This window comes from Neolamprologus multifasciatus, chromosome 15, assembly GCF_963576455.1.
Source record: "Neolamprologus multifasciatus chromosome 15, fNeoMul1.2, whole genome shotgun sequence".
Lineage (NCBI taxonomy): Eukaryota > Metazoa > Chordata > Actinopteri > Cichliformes > Cichlidae > Neolamprologus > Neolamprologus multifasciatus.
In genome coordinates this window covers 20424420-20442149 of record NC_140453.1, presented here as the reverse complement: position 1 = coordinate 20442149, position 17730 = coordinate 20424420, and the positions used below count along the sequence as shown (strand labels likewise).

At 39.4% G+C, this 17730-nt stretch overlaps 3 protein-coding genes across 9 annotated transcripts in view; all 3 read right to left on the bottom strand.

The window, feature by feature from the left end:
- ncoa1 (nuclear receptor coactivator 1) overlaps window positions 1-6746 on the bottom strand; it is a 101777-nt gene extending 95031 nt beyond the window's left edge. For 2 of the 5 annotated variants that reach the window (XM_085133280.1, XM_085133282.1), the window contains exon 1: window positions 6088-6746. The gene's annotated coding sequence lies outside the window, so the exon portion shown is untranslated. The remainder of the gene's footprint in view (window positions 1-6087) is intronic. The other 3 variants (XM_085133279.1, XM_085133281.1, XM_085133278.1) reach the window with 3 other exon arrangements.
- Window positions 6747-11869: 5123 nt separating this feature from the next.
- ptrhd1 (peptidyl-tRNA hydrolase domain containing 1) lies at window positions 11870-14294 on the bottom strand. The gene is made up of 2 exons (XM_085133290.1): window positions 13260-14294; window positions 11870-12331 (listed from the first exon to the last, which is right to left on the bottom strand). The coding sequence occupies exons 1-2, from the start codon at window positions 13467-13469 to the stop codon at window positions 12161-12163; spliced, it is 381 nt and encodes a 126-aa protein (XP_084989416.1). The 5' UTR covers window positions 13470-14294; the 3' UTR covers window positions 11870-12160.
- Window positions 14295-14412: 118 nt separating this feature from the next.
- Window positions 14413-17730, bottom strand: part of fam184ab (family with sequence similarity 184 member Ab) — a 225611-nt gene continuing 222293 nt past the window's right edge. For all 3 annotated transcript variants that reach the window (XM_085133283.1, XM_085133287.1, XM_085133285.1), the window contains one exon: window positions 14413-15844. In XM_085133283.1, the coding sequence (XP_084989409.1) occupies window positions 15763-15844 (82 nt within the window). In that variant the 3' untranslated portion in view covers window positions 14413-15762. The remainder of the gene's footprint in view (window positions 15845-17730) is intronic.

Genomic DNA, 17730 nt, shown 5'->3' with positions numbered 1-17730 from the left:
ATAAGGCACACAGGATTATAAGGGGCACTGTCGATTTTCAGAAAAATCAAAGGATTGATTTTAAGTGCCGTATTTTCCAAAAAACACGGTAATAACGACGCCCGCTAGCATGCTCTACCAAAAATAGTGCTTTGTTGTGTATCTGACGGATGAAAGCTAAACCAGTTCCACACCACTGGAGTTGCAGCATTTTTACAAACCAATTCTGGTTCATCCATTTCATTCAACGATCCACTTTCGCTCTTCTCATTCTGCATCGCCGCCATGTGTGTATGTAAACAAAGGCACTGCGCATGTGCGGTTTACCCATATTCTATCGCCATATTTCATTTTCTTATCGTTGCCCAACATTACACCGGTATTACCGTGAACGGTATGATATAGCCCAGCCCTATGCATGTGTTTATTAGTTTCAGTTTATTTTAATTAACGGAATATGGAGTGTATGTGTAGACCAGATTTAAGAAGTTCAGACCAGCTCATACAATACAACTGCATGACTCACAGGCATCCCAGTATCAATAAACACATGCACTCATGAACACATAGGCAAAATACGCCCCCATGGACCATTTCAACCTGATCCCTGACACTCTGAAAGTAAAACAAAGCAACCCTCACAAAAGTCAACAAATTGCAGTATTATGATAATAAATCTCCAGTCAAATAGCTCAAAACTGCAAACAAACATTTTCTCTTATGAACTACCACATCTTACAGAATTCAGGGCATTTGTACTTTGTATTTTAACATCTGACCTGATGCCATGCTTTGAGAGAAGCATGTCACCTGGCTCAAACAGGCTCTCCTCCACACCATTCATATTAAGTGCTTTAAAAACCCCAACATAGCTAGATTTTCCTATTTAAATGCAGCTAGCCAAACAGCCACTTACTGCTACAGAGACAGACAGAACAGTGGACAGTATATCCTTGAGTACTTAACATAAAACTCATTGATGCAGTCTGGGGCAGCACAAATGTGATCCCCTTAAACTGATTTTTAATTTTAGTGTCGTTATTTTCCTCTTCAGTATCAATGCTGTCTCTAGGTAGCTATAATCTAATCTAAGTCTATTAGCTGCAACCAACCAAGCACATGACACATGTTCTGACATACTGACAGAAGATGGCGCGAAACATGTTTTTAAAACGTTAGCTTTTAGCACTTATTTCTTAAATCCCTCGTCACAGACAGAGTTACATCTCTTTCAGTTTTTAAGAGCAGAGCTCAATGGTGTAAATTAGCCTTTATATGTATAGCGTTTCATGTCCCCTATAAAGGTGTGGATGACTGGGCTGTTTATCTAATGGGGAGGAAAATCCATAGACTTCTGTTAAGCAAGTAACTCTCATCGAAGGCCTTTACTGTACGTTTACTGTATGACCAACTGAGCTTATATGTCACCAAAAAGAGGTTCTCTTTAAACCAGGAAAAACAGTGCTTATTATCTATATCTTTTTTATGCCTCTAAGCTGTAAACAAAGTCTATCCATTATTTAAATATTAGTTTTGATGTTTTTTGTTTGTTTTTCTTAAACGCTGCAAAACAATAATAGTGAAATTCGCTACTTCCAGTCTCGTTTTGTTTTGACAATCTTGTTGGGCTTAATGTGCTGCCATGCTGGTGCCACACTCACAGACCTCGAGCTGAATAACTGAGGCCTACGCTGAACTCTGTACACTCATCTGGGCTACATCTCGGTCAAATGAAGCCCAGTTACAATGCTTTCACTTAGAACAAGACAAAGTCTGCAGCAGCAATACTACACGTACTACACAAACAGATTAGCAGCTATCACTGAGCACACTCAAGCAAAACCAAAGCAGTCAATTGCTCCATGCATGATAAGAAAAATCTAATGATTTAACACAATAAAGGAGATTTTTTTTCCCTAAAAATACCTGCAAAATCTTACAAAGATATTATTTTAGGATTTGGAGAAACGTAATCTGACAAATACACCTTGGTAAGCAAAAGATCTCAGGCTACAAGAAAAAAACGGCTTAATTCTTAAAGCCTATGCATAATAAGCTGTTGAGTCACCGCAGCTGCTTTGCATTTTCTTGCATTTTGTGTCTGAACACAGTCAACTGGAAAAATTTAACTTGTTAACTTGGGATCTATGGAAATATCCATTGCCTCCCCTGCATGTAAAACAGATTTACACTCAAGGAGCAAAGCCCAATCCAGCCCTCTTATCACAGACTTCTGTTTACATATCAAAGACAGAACTCTTAAGGCACAATTTAGATGACTGTTTAAACACCATTTGTCAGTTACCATTGCAATAAAAGGTCAAATTTCAAAGTGCTCAAATAGAATTTATGAGCAGCCTATTGTAATCCTAATATTTAAGGTAATCAGTAAATGATCAGCAACATCAGCTTAGCCTTAAGGTTTATTCACCGTAAGAATATCCATTTGAAAATAAATAACTATCAAAGAAGCTGCCTTCAGTTTTTTACTAGGGGTGTTAACAACATCCAAAGAGATTAAACACGATATAAATGCAGCATCATATCACAGCTACCCGTGTGAAACTGTGAATGACTGGAAATGCATGAAACTTTGGTGAAAATTGGAATAATCAGAGACAATTCTGGGAACAAGTTTAGTGGAAATACATCACAATAATTAACTGTTTGTATTTTGATCATAATTAAATTTCAAGCAAGTGTGAAGCTGTGCCCATGAAGACAAACCTGCAGCATCCCAAGGATCAGTTTGAATTAGAGTTCAACGTACAGCTGACCCCTTGTAGAATATATCAACTTGGCAGTATTTCCCCCCATTAAGCATATTATGTTTGAAGCTACTTAAAATCTATATTTTTAGCTGAAATGTTTTTGCTTTGTAGTCAAGTGTATGGAAGTCAAAGACTGCCAATTCAGTTTCCAAATGCGCACCTCTGTTCACAATGGCACTAAAGGCACAACCATTCAACAAAACCCCCCAAAAAATAACAGAAAAAAGGACAAATATGGTGAATTTAGTCTATTCTGTTAAACTGAAGCCTAATACGTGCTTTGTCTGTATGAGCAGCATGCAAAATTACCATCCACTATCCCTAAGCATTTTCCAATGTTTCAAACAGCCTTATGGAGAGGACAAGCGAGAAGTGCCATTCCCATTATCATTCCATTCCCATTAATTAATAAGTACAGAAACTGGCTTCAGTTCAGCTGGAGGCACAGCAGGGATCATCTTGCAAGGAGTATAAGGAACTAAATAGGTAAACTAATCATTTACACGTGCTTCTAGAAAAAAAACCCAGAGTATTGATAATGTGTCCAAACCAAAATAAAACAACACTTATAACCTTTGTTTTTCCCCGAAAAACACTAGAATTGATTATATGCATGATGACTGGTCAGTTAAGGATTTACGACAGGACACACTCCTTCAATGGCACCACTTTCCAAACAATAACTAAAAGCCAGAATTAGTTAAAGGCAGTTAAACTAAAACACACCATGTGCGTATAGAAAGCAGCTGGTTGAAGGGGAAATTCTCTGCTTCTCACTTCATGTGTGAAACCAAAATACTGGATGCTGTAAAGCAGCTCATGGTGTTGTGACATCCCTAGTATTTAGGAAAAATATTTCACAAAAAATGTTTGCTTCATTAAATTTACATTTTTTGGGCTACAGCTCCATAGGACCCTATTCATCCTCATGATCTCACAAGAGCTCCACATGAAACCGAACTCCAAAGAGTTTAAGTTCTCAGCCTTGTGCCACATAATATTGAGTTAAGCTGTACTCTGAAGTGGAATTATAGTGCATGTCTATTTGCATGTTGTAACAATAAGCACAGGTAAGACGCTGACTGGCGAAAAAGTTGACGGAGTTTACAATGAAGGGGAAGAACAACATCAATGATTTAAAACTACATATGAAAAGCACATCAAACAGCTGAAGAGAACAGTTTTCACTGCTAGTCTTTTGACTTAAACACTTGGTTTAACACAAAGGACCAACTACAACACAAATACATGCAAGAATAACCTAAATTATTGGCTGTTACACACATTTTTGAAACTGCACCTGATGACACCACCAGCTATAACCGACATTATAGACACTTTGAGGTTCTGCACAAGATTCAAGGCACAAATTACAGGTAAACAAAGTAGAACCACTCAGGCTTCAGTGCACTTTTAGTTAAACTTTTCAAGTACTGGCACATGTTTCAGGCAATCAAAATGAATGAGAAGTCGATCAAGCATAGAAATAAGCATAACAAGCATTGAAAGTATAAATATGGGACCATCCACAGGTTAGTGAAATCCTATGATGAATGGCATGTCGACACGTTGATGTTTTGAAACCTGACATGAACAGCAAGGGGCGGATATGACTGTGATGCACTCGCCACTGAGAATACAATCCTATTTTCTGACTCTTTATTTGACTATAAAGTATAAAATTAAATTCTTTTAGTCAATATGAAAAAAGCAACTGAACCAAGGAAGTTTACCAGTAAAGTGCTTACTGAGGTCACAGAGCAAGGGAACTCAAGGCATTTAAACTTCTATATAAACATTAACATTTATAGGTAATTTGGAAACCAGTCACTCCCCTGTTGAAACCTTGAAACCTGACACTGGCACAAGCCAGTGTACTCCTACTGCTGATCCCAAGGCCAGATTAATGAGGAGGAATATATCAGGAAAAGCCTCTGGTGTAAAATAATTTCTCAATTAAACACATGGACCATCAAGAATAAGATTGTCATGACGGATCGGTTGGGTCCCAGGGTTAACAACAACCACCTCCGGTGCTGTTGGCCAACACAGTGCCAGTGAAAACTGTGCTGCTGTTGGCTAAAAACAAAGGGAGAATAGAGGGGGAAGGCATGTTAGGAGGCAGCGAGAGAGAAGGAAAAGCAGGAGTGTGGAAGTAAGAGTAGGGACTGTATCAGTCACAGTCCTTACACTTAAAGGGTGAGACCTGGCTGATATGATGGATAGCAGGAAAGTAGGAATATTGTGCATGTAGTAGACCAGGTCAATCGGAAGCAAACTGTTCTACCACAGTGTAGACAGAGTTTTGGACAAGAGCAAAGAGAAGATTCATAGATGTACAGAAGGAGGACATGCAGATATATGGCAGACAAGAAAATAAGTCATCCCCTGTTGGTCATCGGAAACAATGCAAGCTAAATAATGAGAAAAAGTTTCCTCATGTTCAGTCACACAAATTTGCACATTTGCTCATGTCTGCAGCAGGTATACCTTCCACAGTCACCCCTGAAAACAGAGCAATAGCTGCGTTATAATTGAAAATTATTATAGTTTACCTAACAGGGTAGTTCACAGTATCACATTTCATCTGGCACAACTTTAAACAGGCTGCTTTTCCTGACACAATCCATTTGTGTCCACAGCTGGAATTCAACCACCAACCTCTGTTTGCAAAGCAAATGTGTAAACAAGAGATCAAGTATAAGGCAAAAATGATCGACTCCACCACCAACCCTCTTCCTACAGCCTCCATATTGGACTTGTTCCCTCTAGAAAACGTGGATTTCGTGTGAACTGACGTGACACGAGTCCAAGGAAAGTTCATAGCCAAAAACAAAAATTAGTAGATTAAAAGGCTGTGACTATTTCACGACCTGCCGTGACAGGCAGACATGTTTATATTGTCTATGCTAACACGCAGCTAGCCTGGCTAAGTGCTGCTGCTATGACAATGGATACCGCCAAATGTCGGACACGCCCACCATCAAAGCCTGTAAGCCACGCTGATTTGTGAATCCGGCCTGAATGAACCATAGCGACACCTTGAGGCCGGCTCTACCATATTACATAAGACCTGCTTGATCTCGTTTCTTTGCAGGTGGCGGGGGAGTGAAGGAGGAGGATGAGGGGAAAAGGAGTGAAAGAAAAAGCTCCGCGGAGCCTTGCACGTTATAAATCCCGCTGGAGAAGATGGTGTCTGTGAAATTTAGTAACGTTATGTGGAAAAACCAAAAATGAGTCAGGCAAGTTTAGGGCCCTGAGCGCACCCTGCGCTGCTGCAGCCACTTGAGTCAGGGTTTGTAGGGATGACATGTCATGCATTGACGGCGATGCTTACCTGTTCAGCCGTCCGTTCAGCTTGCAAACACTGAGACCTTGCTTCACGCTGGCTGATTAATTCCCAGGCAAACAAAAGAGTCAGTTTAGACTGTGTGCAAAGCAAGCCAGTTAGCTAACTTGGCTGACCAGCTTAACTTGCAGCTTGCTGGCGACCAGGATGGTCAGATGTCTGACTTTTTTTATCCACTCTCACTTTGCACAGATAAATCTGCGCTCAACTGTGGCCACCATGTTATAAACACACTCAGGTTAAGATGGGTGACCGGGGGAGTTGTATGTTAGCTGGCTCGCTATCAATTTAACGTCAGCTTATGTTGACAAACAAGCCTGCGTGCTTAAAATCACACACACACCACTCGGAGCCAGCTAACGCCAGGTTGCTAGCACGGTTAGCTTAGCCAGCTAAGTAGCTCCGCTAAATCCAAACCTCGCTCCGAAAATCCGCTCACCTCGCGTGCGACTTATGTCCCGTCGGCAGCAGCAAACCGTAAGTAACTCCGAGAACCACTTGCGAAAGGTTTCTGCGTTTCAATGACGGCGCACTTGCTTTTGCTAGCCCGAGTTATCGCTTTGGTCTCTGCTCTCCGCCATTTCCAATCGCTCAACACAAACAAACAGGGCTGCTCGTGCGCGCGGAGCGTCGAGGCGCGCTCACGCCGAGGGCAGCGGGCAGAAGCTTCCACAGTGCTGACAGAGGGGAGACCCGACTGTTGATTACATGTGATTAATGTGTCGCATGTGTCAGGGTGAATATGCAGACATACAGCGTGTATTTAGCCACACCGCACAGAGTGACTGGAGGAGGGTGAGCACTGATGCTTTGTGGAAACTATTAGGCCTCCTAAATCCAGATGCCGTACACGCACTGTGCAAAATCCCTGATGTGTCATATATCTCGCCGGGGCGTTTTCAAGAAAACATGGTTTGGGAAGGGCAGGTAGAAAACATTGGGTCTCCTACAGAAAGCTGCACCAAGGCGAGAGAGTTCAAGCGTCATGGGATCTGGGAGTCACAAGTGATGGAAAGCTGGAGTGTGAGATAGATCTGCAGACTGGTACATGTCAGGATTCTCAAGCAGTCATCATGGCAAAGAGATGAGTCGGATCTGAAGTTGGCCTTTGCTCCAGCTGTCACCTTTGGTCACACCTTTGGTCCAGCTCTGGCTCGATGGACTGACTGATGGATATCATTGATTTTCAGGTTCATGTGCAGCTCTGTGCTGTGTTTACAGAAAGTATTACATTAAATACTTTGTACTTACACCAGTATAACTCTCCAGGTTAAGGAGGTGACCACTATGCTGCAAGCTGGGAATTTTGCCCTTCCTCCTCTCTCTTCCACCTTTCCTGATAACTTCCTGATAACTCTCAAAGGTGAAAAAAAAATGGTGAAAATCATCAAAATGTACTTAAAGTTTAACAGTCTTTATTCAAATTCATACATGCAATTTTAGTGAATCCTATATTTTGATTTATCAGTATGTACGTCACTCTAATTGTTTTGAAATTAATTATGAATTTCTTATATACCGATATATGGTTTTATTTTAATAATATAACTTCACCAATTCAGTGTATTAGTGGAGTTATACAATTTGAAAAATAATAGGTAACTAAAGTTGGTATGCACGGTATACAGTACCAAGAACCATATCTGCATCCAAAATCGGGTGTAGTTGAAGTAGAAAGGTGTCGAATTACTTAAAATACAGGTACATTAAAACTGCACTCAACAGTTTACTCATAAAGCACCGTTTCAGCAAAAGATAAAGTAATCTGAAGGTGTTTTATACTGTACAGAGAAAGACCCAATGAACAGACAGTCCCCTGAGCAAGCATTTTGGCGATGTTGGGAGGAAGAAAAAAAAATCTGCAAACAGATTTACTATAAAAAATATCAGATTTAGAAAAGAATAAACAAATAAATAAATTAGGCAGTTAAATTTATCAGAAGAAAAAATTGACAGTATTTTTCACACATTTACAGGAAAAAAAACAGGCAAATTTATGAAAAAATGGCAAATTTAAGAGATAAAATCAGGTCAATTTCTTAAAAAAAAAATTACCAAAAGAAATACTGAGATAAAAGCTGACAGTCAAGAAGAAATAAACACTATGTGACAAAAACCTCTCAAATATATAAAAGAAAAGTTAGAAAACAGCATTTTAGTGAAGGAGCCATACAAAGTTAATCACTTATTTGAGCTCCACTAATCAATAACTGATCGTAAATGCTGCTGGAAAACAGCGACACGTTTTCTTTGTTATCATTGAGCTTATCAGCAAACTGCATTTCCAATCTGGACTCCACTGGTCACTAAAAGTGCAACAGGAACACAAGACACTGCTTACACATTCAGTAATATGTATGGGTCGATGCCACCCCAGACCCCCCTTCAGCACCGCTTCTGTTTCTGGTTCATTTGAACCAGATGACGCAGTTGCCCAACAAGTGAAAAATCACTGTAAGCATCTGCAGAAGCAGATCTGATTTGTCCTTTTGATTCTTTACGGCATCTTTAACTGAATTTTATATAAATGCTGATCATTATTTTGCTTTCGTTTCCCCTCACATGAAAACACTGTCACAGAGACATGCACGGACTTTGCTCTGTCAGAGTTCGCAGTTCATCTTCTGCTGTTTTCTGGCAAGTTTTGGAAACCACTGAGGCCAAATTTATAAATATAGCGTATCTCCTCATCTCTATAAACTAACGCAGCAGCACAACACTCATCTGTTAAGTGTGCCTGTCAGCCTGCCGCTCCTTTGAACTCTGGATGTTATGATAAAATTACAGTAGCGTGTTTAAGGCAGCATATTCTGGGAAATAATGTAATGAAGTAATTACATTGTGTGTAATATGTTGATTGGTCACTCGCATTCTTCAGAGCGCTTTTACTTCAGAGTTCAAGGTTATGAGTCATGAAAGCAGGCGTTTGGACACGTGGAGTTCTAAACGTGGGATCTATTGTTGTTTATCTGTCTTTTATTGCCTTTTTCAAATTTAATAATGCCTGTTAAATGCCTCTTTACAGCGTGCCTGAAAGTAGTGGTGAAATCTGAAGATGAGTCACGCCTGGATTAAAACCATTTTTGTTATGCATTTACAGCCCAAGTTTACAATGTAAATGATCTACAGTTAATTTACTACTGCTGTGCTCGCAGTCGGCTCGATTCCAAGTTATTCTTCCTTTTTTTTAACGTCACGGCTGAGATCCCTGTTAGTAAAGAAAACAGGTTCCTAAAATATCCAGTGTCAAGCTTGACAGCCTCTCAGTGAAGCGTAAATAAAAACAACTGACAGTGCGGCGCTAGCATGAATTATTTCTGAGTCTTTTTGGATAAAACTGCACGCAGAGAGAAAGCGTATGTTTATGAACATCACAAACATCTGAAGTTTGTGTTAACACAACAGCAAAAAGAGCAGCTGAGACGCTCTACAGCCAACTTTTGGTTTCTCTCAGACCTCTAGTTTATTGTCAGAGTGACTCAGTTAAGAGATATTGTGATCTTCTGACCATTTCTACGTGTGCTTTATGAGTGAAAACGCTAAGTTTGAACTGTACATTGTGTAGAGTATAGGGTCAGAGGAGGACGGTTAGCTGTAGCTATTAACGGTCCTGCAGCTGCTCTGTTTCTGCATTGCCTGTATCAGATAAAAATATTTTAATTACTTTTTTAAAATGTTCATTTTCTAATGATGTTCTATTGATGTTATTACGGGGGTGTTATTAGGTCCATCGTCTACTTCTGCAGGTTGGAAAAACAGTAAACAGACGTGGGATAAGAAACAGGAGCGTATTCAAAATGAGAAATTACTTGATGTAAATATAATTTTTATTACATTTTAATTTCTGCAGTTTTCAGGTGAGGAGTCTACAGTGTCCAAGGCTCAAGTGTGTTCTTTGGCTCTTTTGTCATTCATGAGGTTTTGCTCTTATTCGTCACCAGAGATGGGCAGTAACACGTAATCTGATTACTTTTTTGAAGTAACGAGTAAAGTAATTGGATTACTGTTACTTTCCTGTAAGCACGCTGTGTTACTGCGTTACTAAACCGTGATTTTGTTTGCGAGTGTCTCAAATGATGTATGAGTGTGCAACGTCCGTGGCAGCAACAGACACCTGTGCAGATCAACGATGCATAATATGGAGTGCAGGAGAGAGTGCGACCGCGCAGCGTTTAAAGTGTGTACTGACATTAGTTTGAGTTTGATTCACTAAACAGTTACAAAAACATTAGCGTCCACTGTACACTCTAAGTAATAAAGTAATTAATTACTTTTGAAAATAGGTAATCAGTAAAGTAACTGGATTACTTTCTTGGAGAAGTAATCGGTAATTAGTAACTAATTACTATTTTTAAGTAACTTGACCAACACTGTTCGTTACACTGGGCGAGACGGTCAGCATGGAGTTCACTGTCAGCGTTTGTCAGCACACTGGCTGATCAAACTTTACAGACAGCTTTGAAGTAACGTATAAATCTAAAGGCAGCAGACATTTACTTAATTTCTTACTTAGTACATTAACTGAAGAACATAAAAACAACTAAAACAAACAAGAAAAATATAGTTGTTTTTTTTTTCAAATGTATAACAAAAATTTCAGAAAAAATCAAAATGTATAGAAAAAAATTCTGAGAAAAAAAAACCTACAATCAAAAGAGTCACATTTCTGAGAAAAAAATCTCAAATTCAGTGGTAAAATATTACAAATTTACAAGACAAAAAGGGCAAATTTCTGAGAATACTTTTTAAAGCTTCAGCTTTGTGTGTCAAGATTAGCTGGATCTCATTTGTGATTTCCAGTAATAATAATAATCATTTTAAAAGAAGCCAGGCTTTGTGGGACAATTTTATAGAGAAAAATTTATATTAATTTATATTTAAAAAAAAAAAACCTTTGTGCTTGCATTTATTTCTGTGTGAGGTTTCACGTTTTTGTTTCTGGTATCCATTAGACTGAAATAAACAGATTAAAACTCGGGTCAGAAAGAAACAGGCTTTCAGATCGTTTTTAAATGATTAAAGGAAATACTATGATATTATGAGACGGCTCCAGGAAATTATGAAGGCACTTGTTGCTACTTTCTCATATTTAATCAATCAAATAACTGCAAGAGAAATAAACTGACCTGCAGTGTGTACAGAGAGGTTGATTCAGAGTTGCTTAATCTTGCTACAATGACTCATTAACAATGGACAGGTAGTGCAGGGCCTGTGATTGGACACACGCTCTGAACCTTATCGGCTCATTGAACGTGAGCTGATAACTTGGCCATCTGTTAGTCAGTTTATAGATTAAGCAGATGAGATAACTTTAAATTCTTGGATTCCTTCTTCTTCTGTTTCTTTTTTAAATTCCAGGAAAAAGTCTGGATACCTTTAGAGCTTTGAGGCACTAGCAGAAAATAAATAAATAAAGATTTTCAATTTTTTAGCGTTAACTTAACACTGAGACATGCATTTTAGGTTAACTGTTGTTTTTAAATTGGCTATAGATGTCTCTGTCTCTTTGGATTGGCTCTTTGGTGACTCGAGGACTCTGACTTTTACCCGGTAACATCTGGGATGGGCTCCAGTTGTGACATGAATTTAGATAAAAGAGTGTAAAACAGATAAATATTGTTCAAATCTTCCGGTGAAACATCAGCTGGCAAGAGCTCCAGTTATAAAACAGTGCAGACATGTAAATCCACACTCATCAGTATAGCGGCATAAATTTAATCTTCAAACAGAGGATTCACAATATGATAACATACACCTGAGTTACACTGCATTAAACAGGAATGGTTTATTTAGATGAGCAATGAAAACCAGCTGGGGGTGAGATAAGGGATTTTTGTTGGCGTCTCATTTTGCTTTTACATCACAAATGAATGAACACAGCTTTTGTATTTTGTAAAACATCAGAACAAATAAACCCAGATTAGCAGACATAATTTCAGGTTTTAATTCTGGACAGAAAGGGTGCAATGCCCACTGTCCATTTTGCAGACTGCAATTTAAAATAAAAACGAGTGTCCGGATGGAGAGTGTCTCAGCGAGGCGGCGGTGTTTGGAGCGGAAGTCATTTGAAGAGTTTGAACTTGCGCATCAGTGGCTGGACAGTCTCTTTTGGATACGGCTTCAGGGCTAAACACGTGGGGATGTTCTCAGGCTGTTCGATCCAAAGCTTGTGGGAGACACCAGCCTGCGTCAGAGACTCAGACAGACCAGAGAGGGCAGCCTCGTCTGGAGCCTGGAGACAAAAAAAGTATACTCTCACTGACGACTGCAATAGATTCCTGCAATGAAGGCAAGTTCTGGGAAGAAAACACTGCAGGTCTGTCCAAACAAGAGGCTGAGACAGTACATCTATTTCTATATGCACCACTTTGTTTGTCCTAACAGGCTGTGGTGGGTTTAATAAAGCAGCCCAATAAAAACAATAGACAACAACTGTTAAGAGTAATATTAATACACCAGCACAATGCTTTCCTTTTAAATGTAAAGGGGAACATCTTGAAAGCTGAAAACAGGCAAAATGAAAGACACCCCTTGCCACTCTCTTAAAAATGTAATATCATAAGGTATCAGTCCTTATCTGTTTATGTTTATAGAGAATACATCAGCACTCTGACATGTCTTTTAAAAGTGAAGTGCAATTTAAAAAAAAAAACTATTTTAATTGAAAAACTGAGAGAAGTTAATAATAACACAACACACTGAAAAGCCTCCTATTGGGCCGAAGTGGACTTTTCGCTGGCTTTGGCCTCTATGTTTGACAGCCCTGCTTCTGAGGAGAAAAATCTCTTATTGCGAACTTCTAATTGCAATTATAGACTTTAAAAGTCTAATGAATTACAGGGAAAATGTATCTGCTAGCGCATAATTTATCACCTTATCGTAATGTGTAGGACTGGTCCTTTAATTCGGCGCTCAGCTTGATCACTCTGATATTATTATTTGTTAAAATGAAGGGTTTTAAATGCAGCTAGAAAAGCAATGACTGTGAATAATAGCCATAAATCGATATTATATAGAAATTTACTGCTGCTGCTGATTTCAAATCAGAATGTCGACTTGTAACATCTCCGTATTTAATCTGTATCGGGCGATGAACCCGCAATATGCTCCAAGAAGCATAGTAGCGAATTTCTGAACAGAGTTTGGCACGGTTGTCTTACCCCCAGCACCACCTTGTGCATGGAGTCCAGCTCGGACAGGTAGCGCTGTGTGTCCGGATCTCCGTAGTGCAGGTGGATGGCGGCGGTAGCGGCGTGGCAGGCCTGGGTTATCACAGCCCCCAGGGGCCAGGACAGTTTATGAACCAGATCCGAGCGGACCACTACGTACTGGACCAGCCGGCCGGGAGCCCCGGCTCCTGACGCCGCCATCTTTAGCCCGGACAGGAACTCAGGCTCTGTTTATTTTCCGGGTCAAACTGTTAATAGCATGTTAGGAGCAGCACTACCGCCCTCTAGCGGTCACTGTTAAGACTCCATAGTGTAGCAGCCTGTTCGTTTGGTATATGTAAGATTTTATGGTATTTATGATTGCGTTAACAAGGAAACAGCTGGGTAAACACCACAGATTTTTCCCCCTTTTCTACCACACCTTATATTTCTTATTTTTCACCTTATTTTCATCTTCTTTCTTCTATCTAAACATAAATCATAATCCTACTCATCATAAATCTATATTTATAAAAACACTATAAACCATTTTATCTGTATACATATAAGAATGTGTTTTTCCTTCACCTTATCCCATTTAGTTGTCCATCAAATTTCAAATGCATAACAACTGTCTGCAGATGAGCTCCCCTAAATTGTGTCAATTACTTCTGTAAATATTAAAGCCTCCTGTGATTTGATCAATTTAGCAGAAATTCAAGCTGCCAAAAACAAAATTCATAGAAACATGTTTAAGTAATAAATTATTTTAAATAACTAAGTAGATTTGAGAGCACAGGAGGACAGTAGCTACTTCTACTGCCTGTTGGGATGTTTTTCATGAACAGCCTCATTTTAAAGCAATGTTTGGCACAGCTGCAGCATAAAGCCCATAAAGCTGCTCTGTTGATGATGTGATCTCATATCTCCAGTGAGCACAACAGTGTTCAAGACAACCTTTACGTCTACTTTTAATTTCTACTGAAAAGTATTTGTAGAGTCCTGCTCCCAGCATGAGGGAGTGTGTTGTGTTGTTAGACCAAACAACACAATGCATACATGTTAGGATAAATCTGCGTCTAGGCTTTGGAGGACAGTGTAAGGGTGTGACGGTGGGCTCCAGGAGGAGCAGGATAAACACTCGCGGGTGTGTTGTTGACAGCTGTGTTGTTCATAGTGAGTTATTTAAGATGCGCAAACCTTCTGCCCCAGTGCAGCACAAACTCTTAATGAAGCAGTCGTTCCACACGTCACATTGAACTGACATGTCGTTAAAATGAAGCTCTGAACTGAGGATGTCTCATTCGCTTTATAACTCGCTGCCTCGACTCCTCGCGTCTCTTCCTTTCACCCCAATCAGCCCTGTGTATTTAGAGTACCGTCTCTTCCTCTGCTTTTCCATCTGTTTCCCCTCACTCCTGTATTAATTCAACAAAAACTAAAAGTTTTTTTTAAAATTTTATTTTATTTTTTTATACCTCATAACAAAATAAGTTAACTTCAATAATGGAAAAAAGAAAACACAAATCACCAGTTCATTAAAAAAAGACAAGCAAACGCCAGTAAATGTCACAATAATAATTTATTAAGCATACACATTATAATATAAATATAAAATATGCTATTTTTGATTTTAAAATTGGTGAGACATCATTATATCTGTGTTGAGACAGACGACCATACAAACAGGTTTTAATATTCTACCAAAATCGGCTGAAACTTCTATGCAGCTGTAACAAACTCGCCATGATGGTGCCGTCCTAAAATCAGAGCCTGTATTCACAGAGCACGCCAGAGAAGTGTAACTGATCTAGGATCAGGTCCGAAGTTAATGTCACCATAAATGAGGAGGCGAACTGGTCTTAGATCAGCCCTCCTAGTCTAAGATGCTGTATGCAGTGGGGCCCACGTACAAAGAGAGCACAATTACCTACCGTATAATTCTTTATATATAGTTCTTACTGTAGTCCAACAATGGCAATTAGCAGCATGAAAATGCACCACTCATATTTTATTCTAGTTCCAAGAAACTGCAAAATAAGTCGAAGAGTAAAGGAATGAAATAAACATCAAACATACGGATGATCATTGTCACTGTACCACGAGAGAAACTCCTCCACAGTGAAACAATCAGAGAGAATCAAACAATCAAATCAGATCGGAGCGATGACATTTGATGTCGCGGTCGGGTTCAATTCACTTTGGTCTCGGTCAACGGCAGGAAGTGGAAAATCGTGGCGTTTCTCCCAGAAGTGGAAATCAGCGACATCAGGTTCTGTGCATTTGATCGACACGTCGAGGAGAAGCGATTCTCAAACCAGGATTTACAGTTTCGGTCGACTGATTCCAAAGTGGATTGATCCCCGAACCGATCAATGACGATAAATAACAAATAGTTTGAAGATTTTTTCCAGTTTTTTGTTAGTTTTTTTTCATCAGTTTTTTCTTTTTCTTTTTTTTTTTTTAAAAGTTCGGTTGACATGCTGAATCGTTGTGTTTGCAGGTCTGTGGTCGATCAAAAGGAAAAGTATTGGGCGAACCACTCCTGGCGCTGAGCGTCTGGGGAGTCGATGGCAGAGTCCTTTGTTTCAGGAGGGCTTCAGGACGGACACACACAAACAGAAAGTTAAGGAAAGAGAAGTGAGAGGCTGATCGCTCACCTCGTTTAGTCTTAAACATAAAGGGGTGAAAAACACAAGCTTCACTTTAATGCTCTCAGATTTTTTCACACCGAAGAATCTTAAACGTCGATGTGTTTTTATAATAATCCAACTTTAGCCTCAAATGATGACTTTCTGATTGAAAAGAAAATGATGCTCTAATGCTTTCATCTCTCAGGAAAATATAGGTTCAGCTGAGCGGCCTTCCTCCAGTGAAGCTCCACAATCTGATCCAACCTTTTTCCTTTTTGCCTCCAAAATCAAAAACAAACATTCACACTCTGTTGATATTAACATGCAGAAAGAGCGGGGGACACACATTAACAACTGTGTGGAAGATGTTTGTTTTAGTACTTCGTCCGGTCTAAATACTGAAATAAATCAAACTGAGCTCCGCATCTAAAACATCAGTGACTGTGTGGTTTTGTGGAGGTTCATGTGAGACACGGTGTAGATGTTAATTTTGGACGTATTTTCCTAACTATTAAAATAAATAGCCCAAAGCAGGCTCTGTGTTAGTTTGTGAACATGAGCTAGTGACGGAGCATTACCAAAGCCGATCTAACCCTACATGTAACAGGATGCCCACCTGTGCACAATTGTAACCAGTGATGTAACAGATGAGTTCAGTCAGTTCTTTAGTTACCACATTCCCTCCTTCCTATTGGTTGTTGTGTCGCCTGATCTTGATTTCTCCTGCTGTGTCCAATACTACGTGTGTTTTTACGTGTGTTATTTTCACTGCAGTGGCAGATTGTCTTTTACATGTTTGTTTTTAGAAAATAAAATTATTTAGACAGAAAGATAAGGGGAAATTCTGTTTCTCCTCAGACAGACCAGCTAAACCTTTTTACTATCATGAATCAATAATCATTAATATTACTTTTAATTTAGCTGTTTGTGTGTCTACCTCTGATGCTTTGAGAAAATTTAACTGGGGTTTTGACCTCTTTCCACGCTCCACTGGTGTTTTTGTGTGATTTAAGTTTGAAATCTGAGCGTTTGAATGTGTAATTTTCTTTTCCGTCCACAGGGGGCAGCATAACCACAAGATTCAAGATGAGCCACGCCAGTGTTTGTCCTTCTCCACTCTCCATTACAGCTGATTGAATGACTACTCTCCTGTGCAGCCTTTGGAATGTAACCACGAGCAATGTTTTATCTCTAAGTAAAGGTTTAGCGAAGTTCACACAGTCCTTTGAAGTGAATTGATCTTTTAAAGAGTATTCCCCGTTTAGCAAAACTGTTAAAAACATGGCTGTAACAGCCCCGTCCCTCATCACCATGAGAACGGTTTAATTTGACTCCTCAAATCATCAAACCACGATGCTGCTGCAGTAAATCATCACTAGAGCCTCAAAACAGCTGAAAATAGTTACAAAAATGGAAGAATTTCATCCTGTCTGAATAAGACTTTCTGATAGAGATGTGTCCAAATGTTTTTCAAAAAAATGTTTTGTGAGGATTTTCAGTTTTTTTTTTGTCTGTCCTTTTTAAGTTTGCCAAAACAAATTTCAAAATTAAAGACGGGTTATTAAACCTTTAATTGGATTTATTCATGAGGCTTTTCTTTTGACAGGACTACTTTTTATGTTTTGGAGCCATTAATACAGTACTGTGGAAAACTCTTGATTTTTTTTTTTGGAAGGACATTAAAAGCTATTTTGTGGATGTTATTTGCCTTTAGATGATCCCACACTGCTTCAATAATGTTGAGATCTGGGCTCCGGGGAGGCCAGTCCATGACCGATAGAGTTCATTATGTTGTTGGTACGGGGCGATCGTGGCTCAAGAGTTGGGAGTTCGCCTTGTAATCGGAAGGT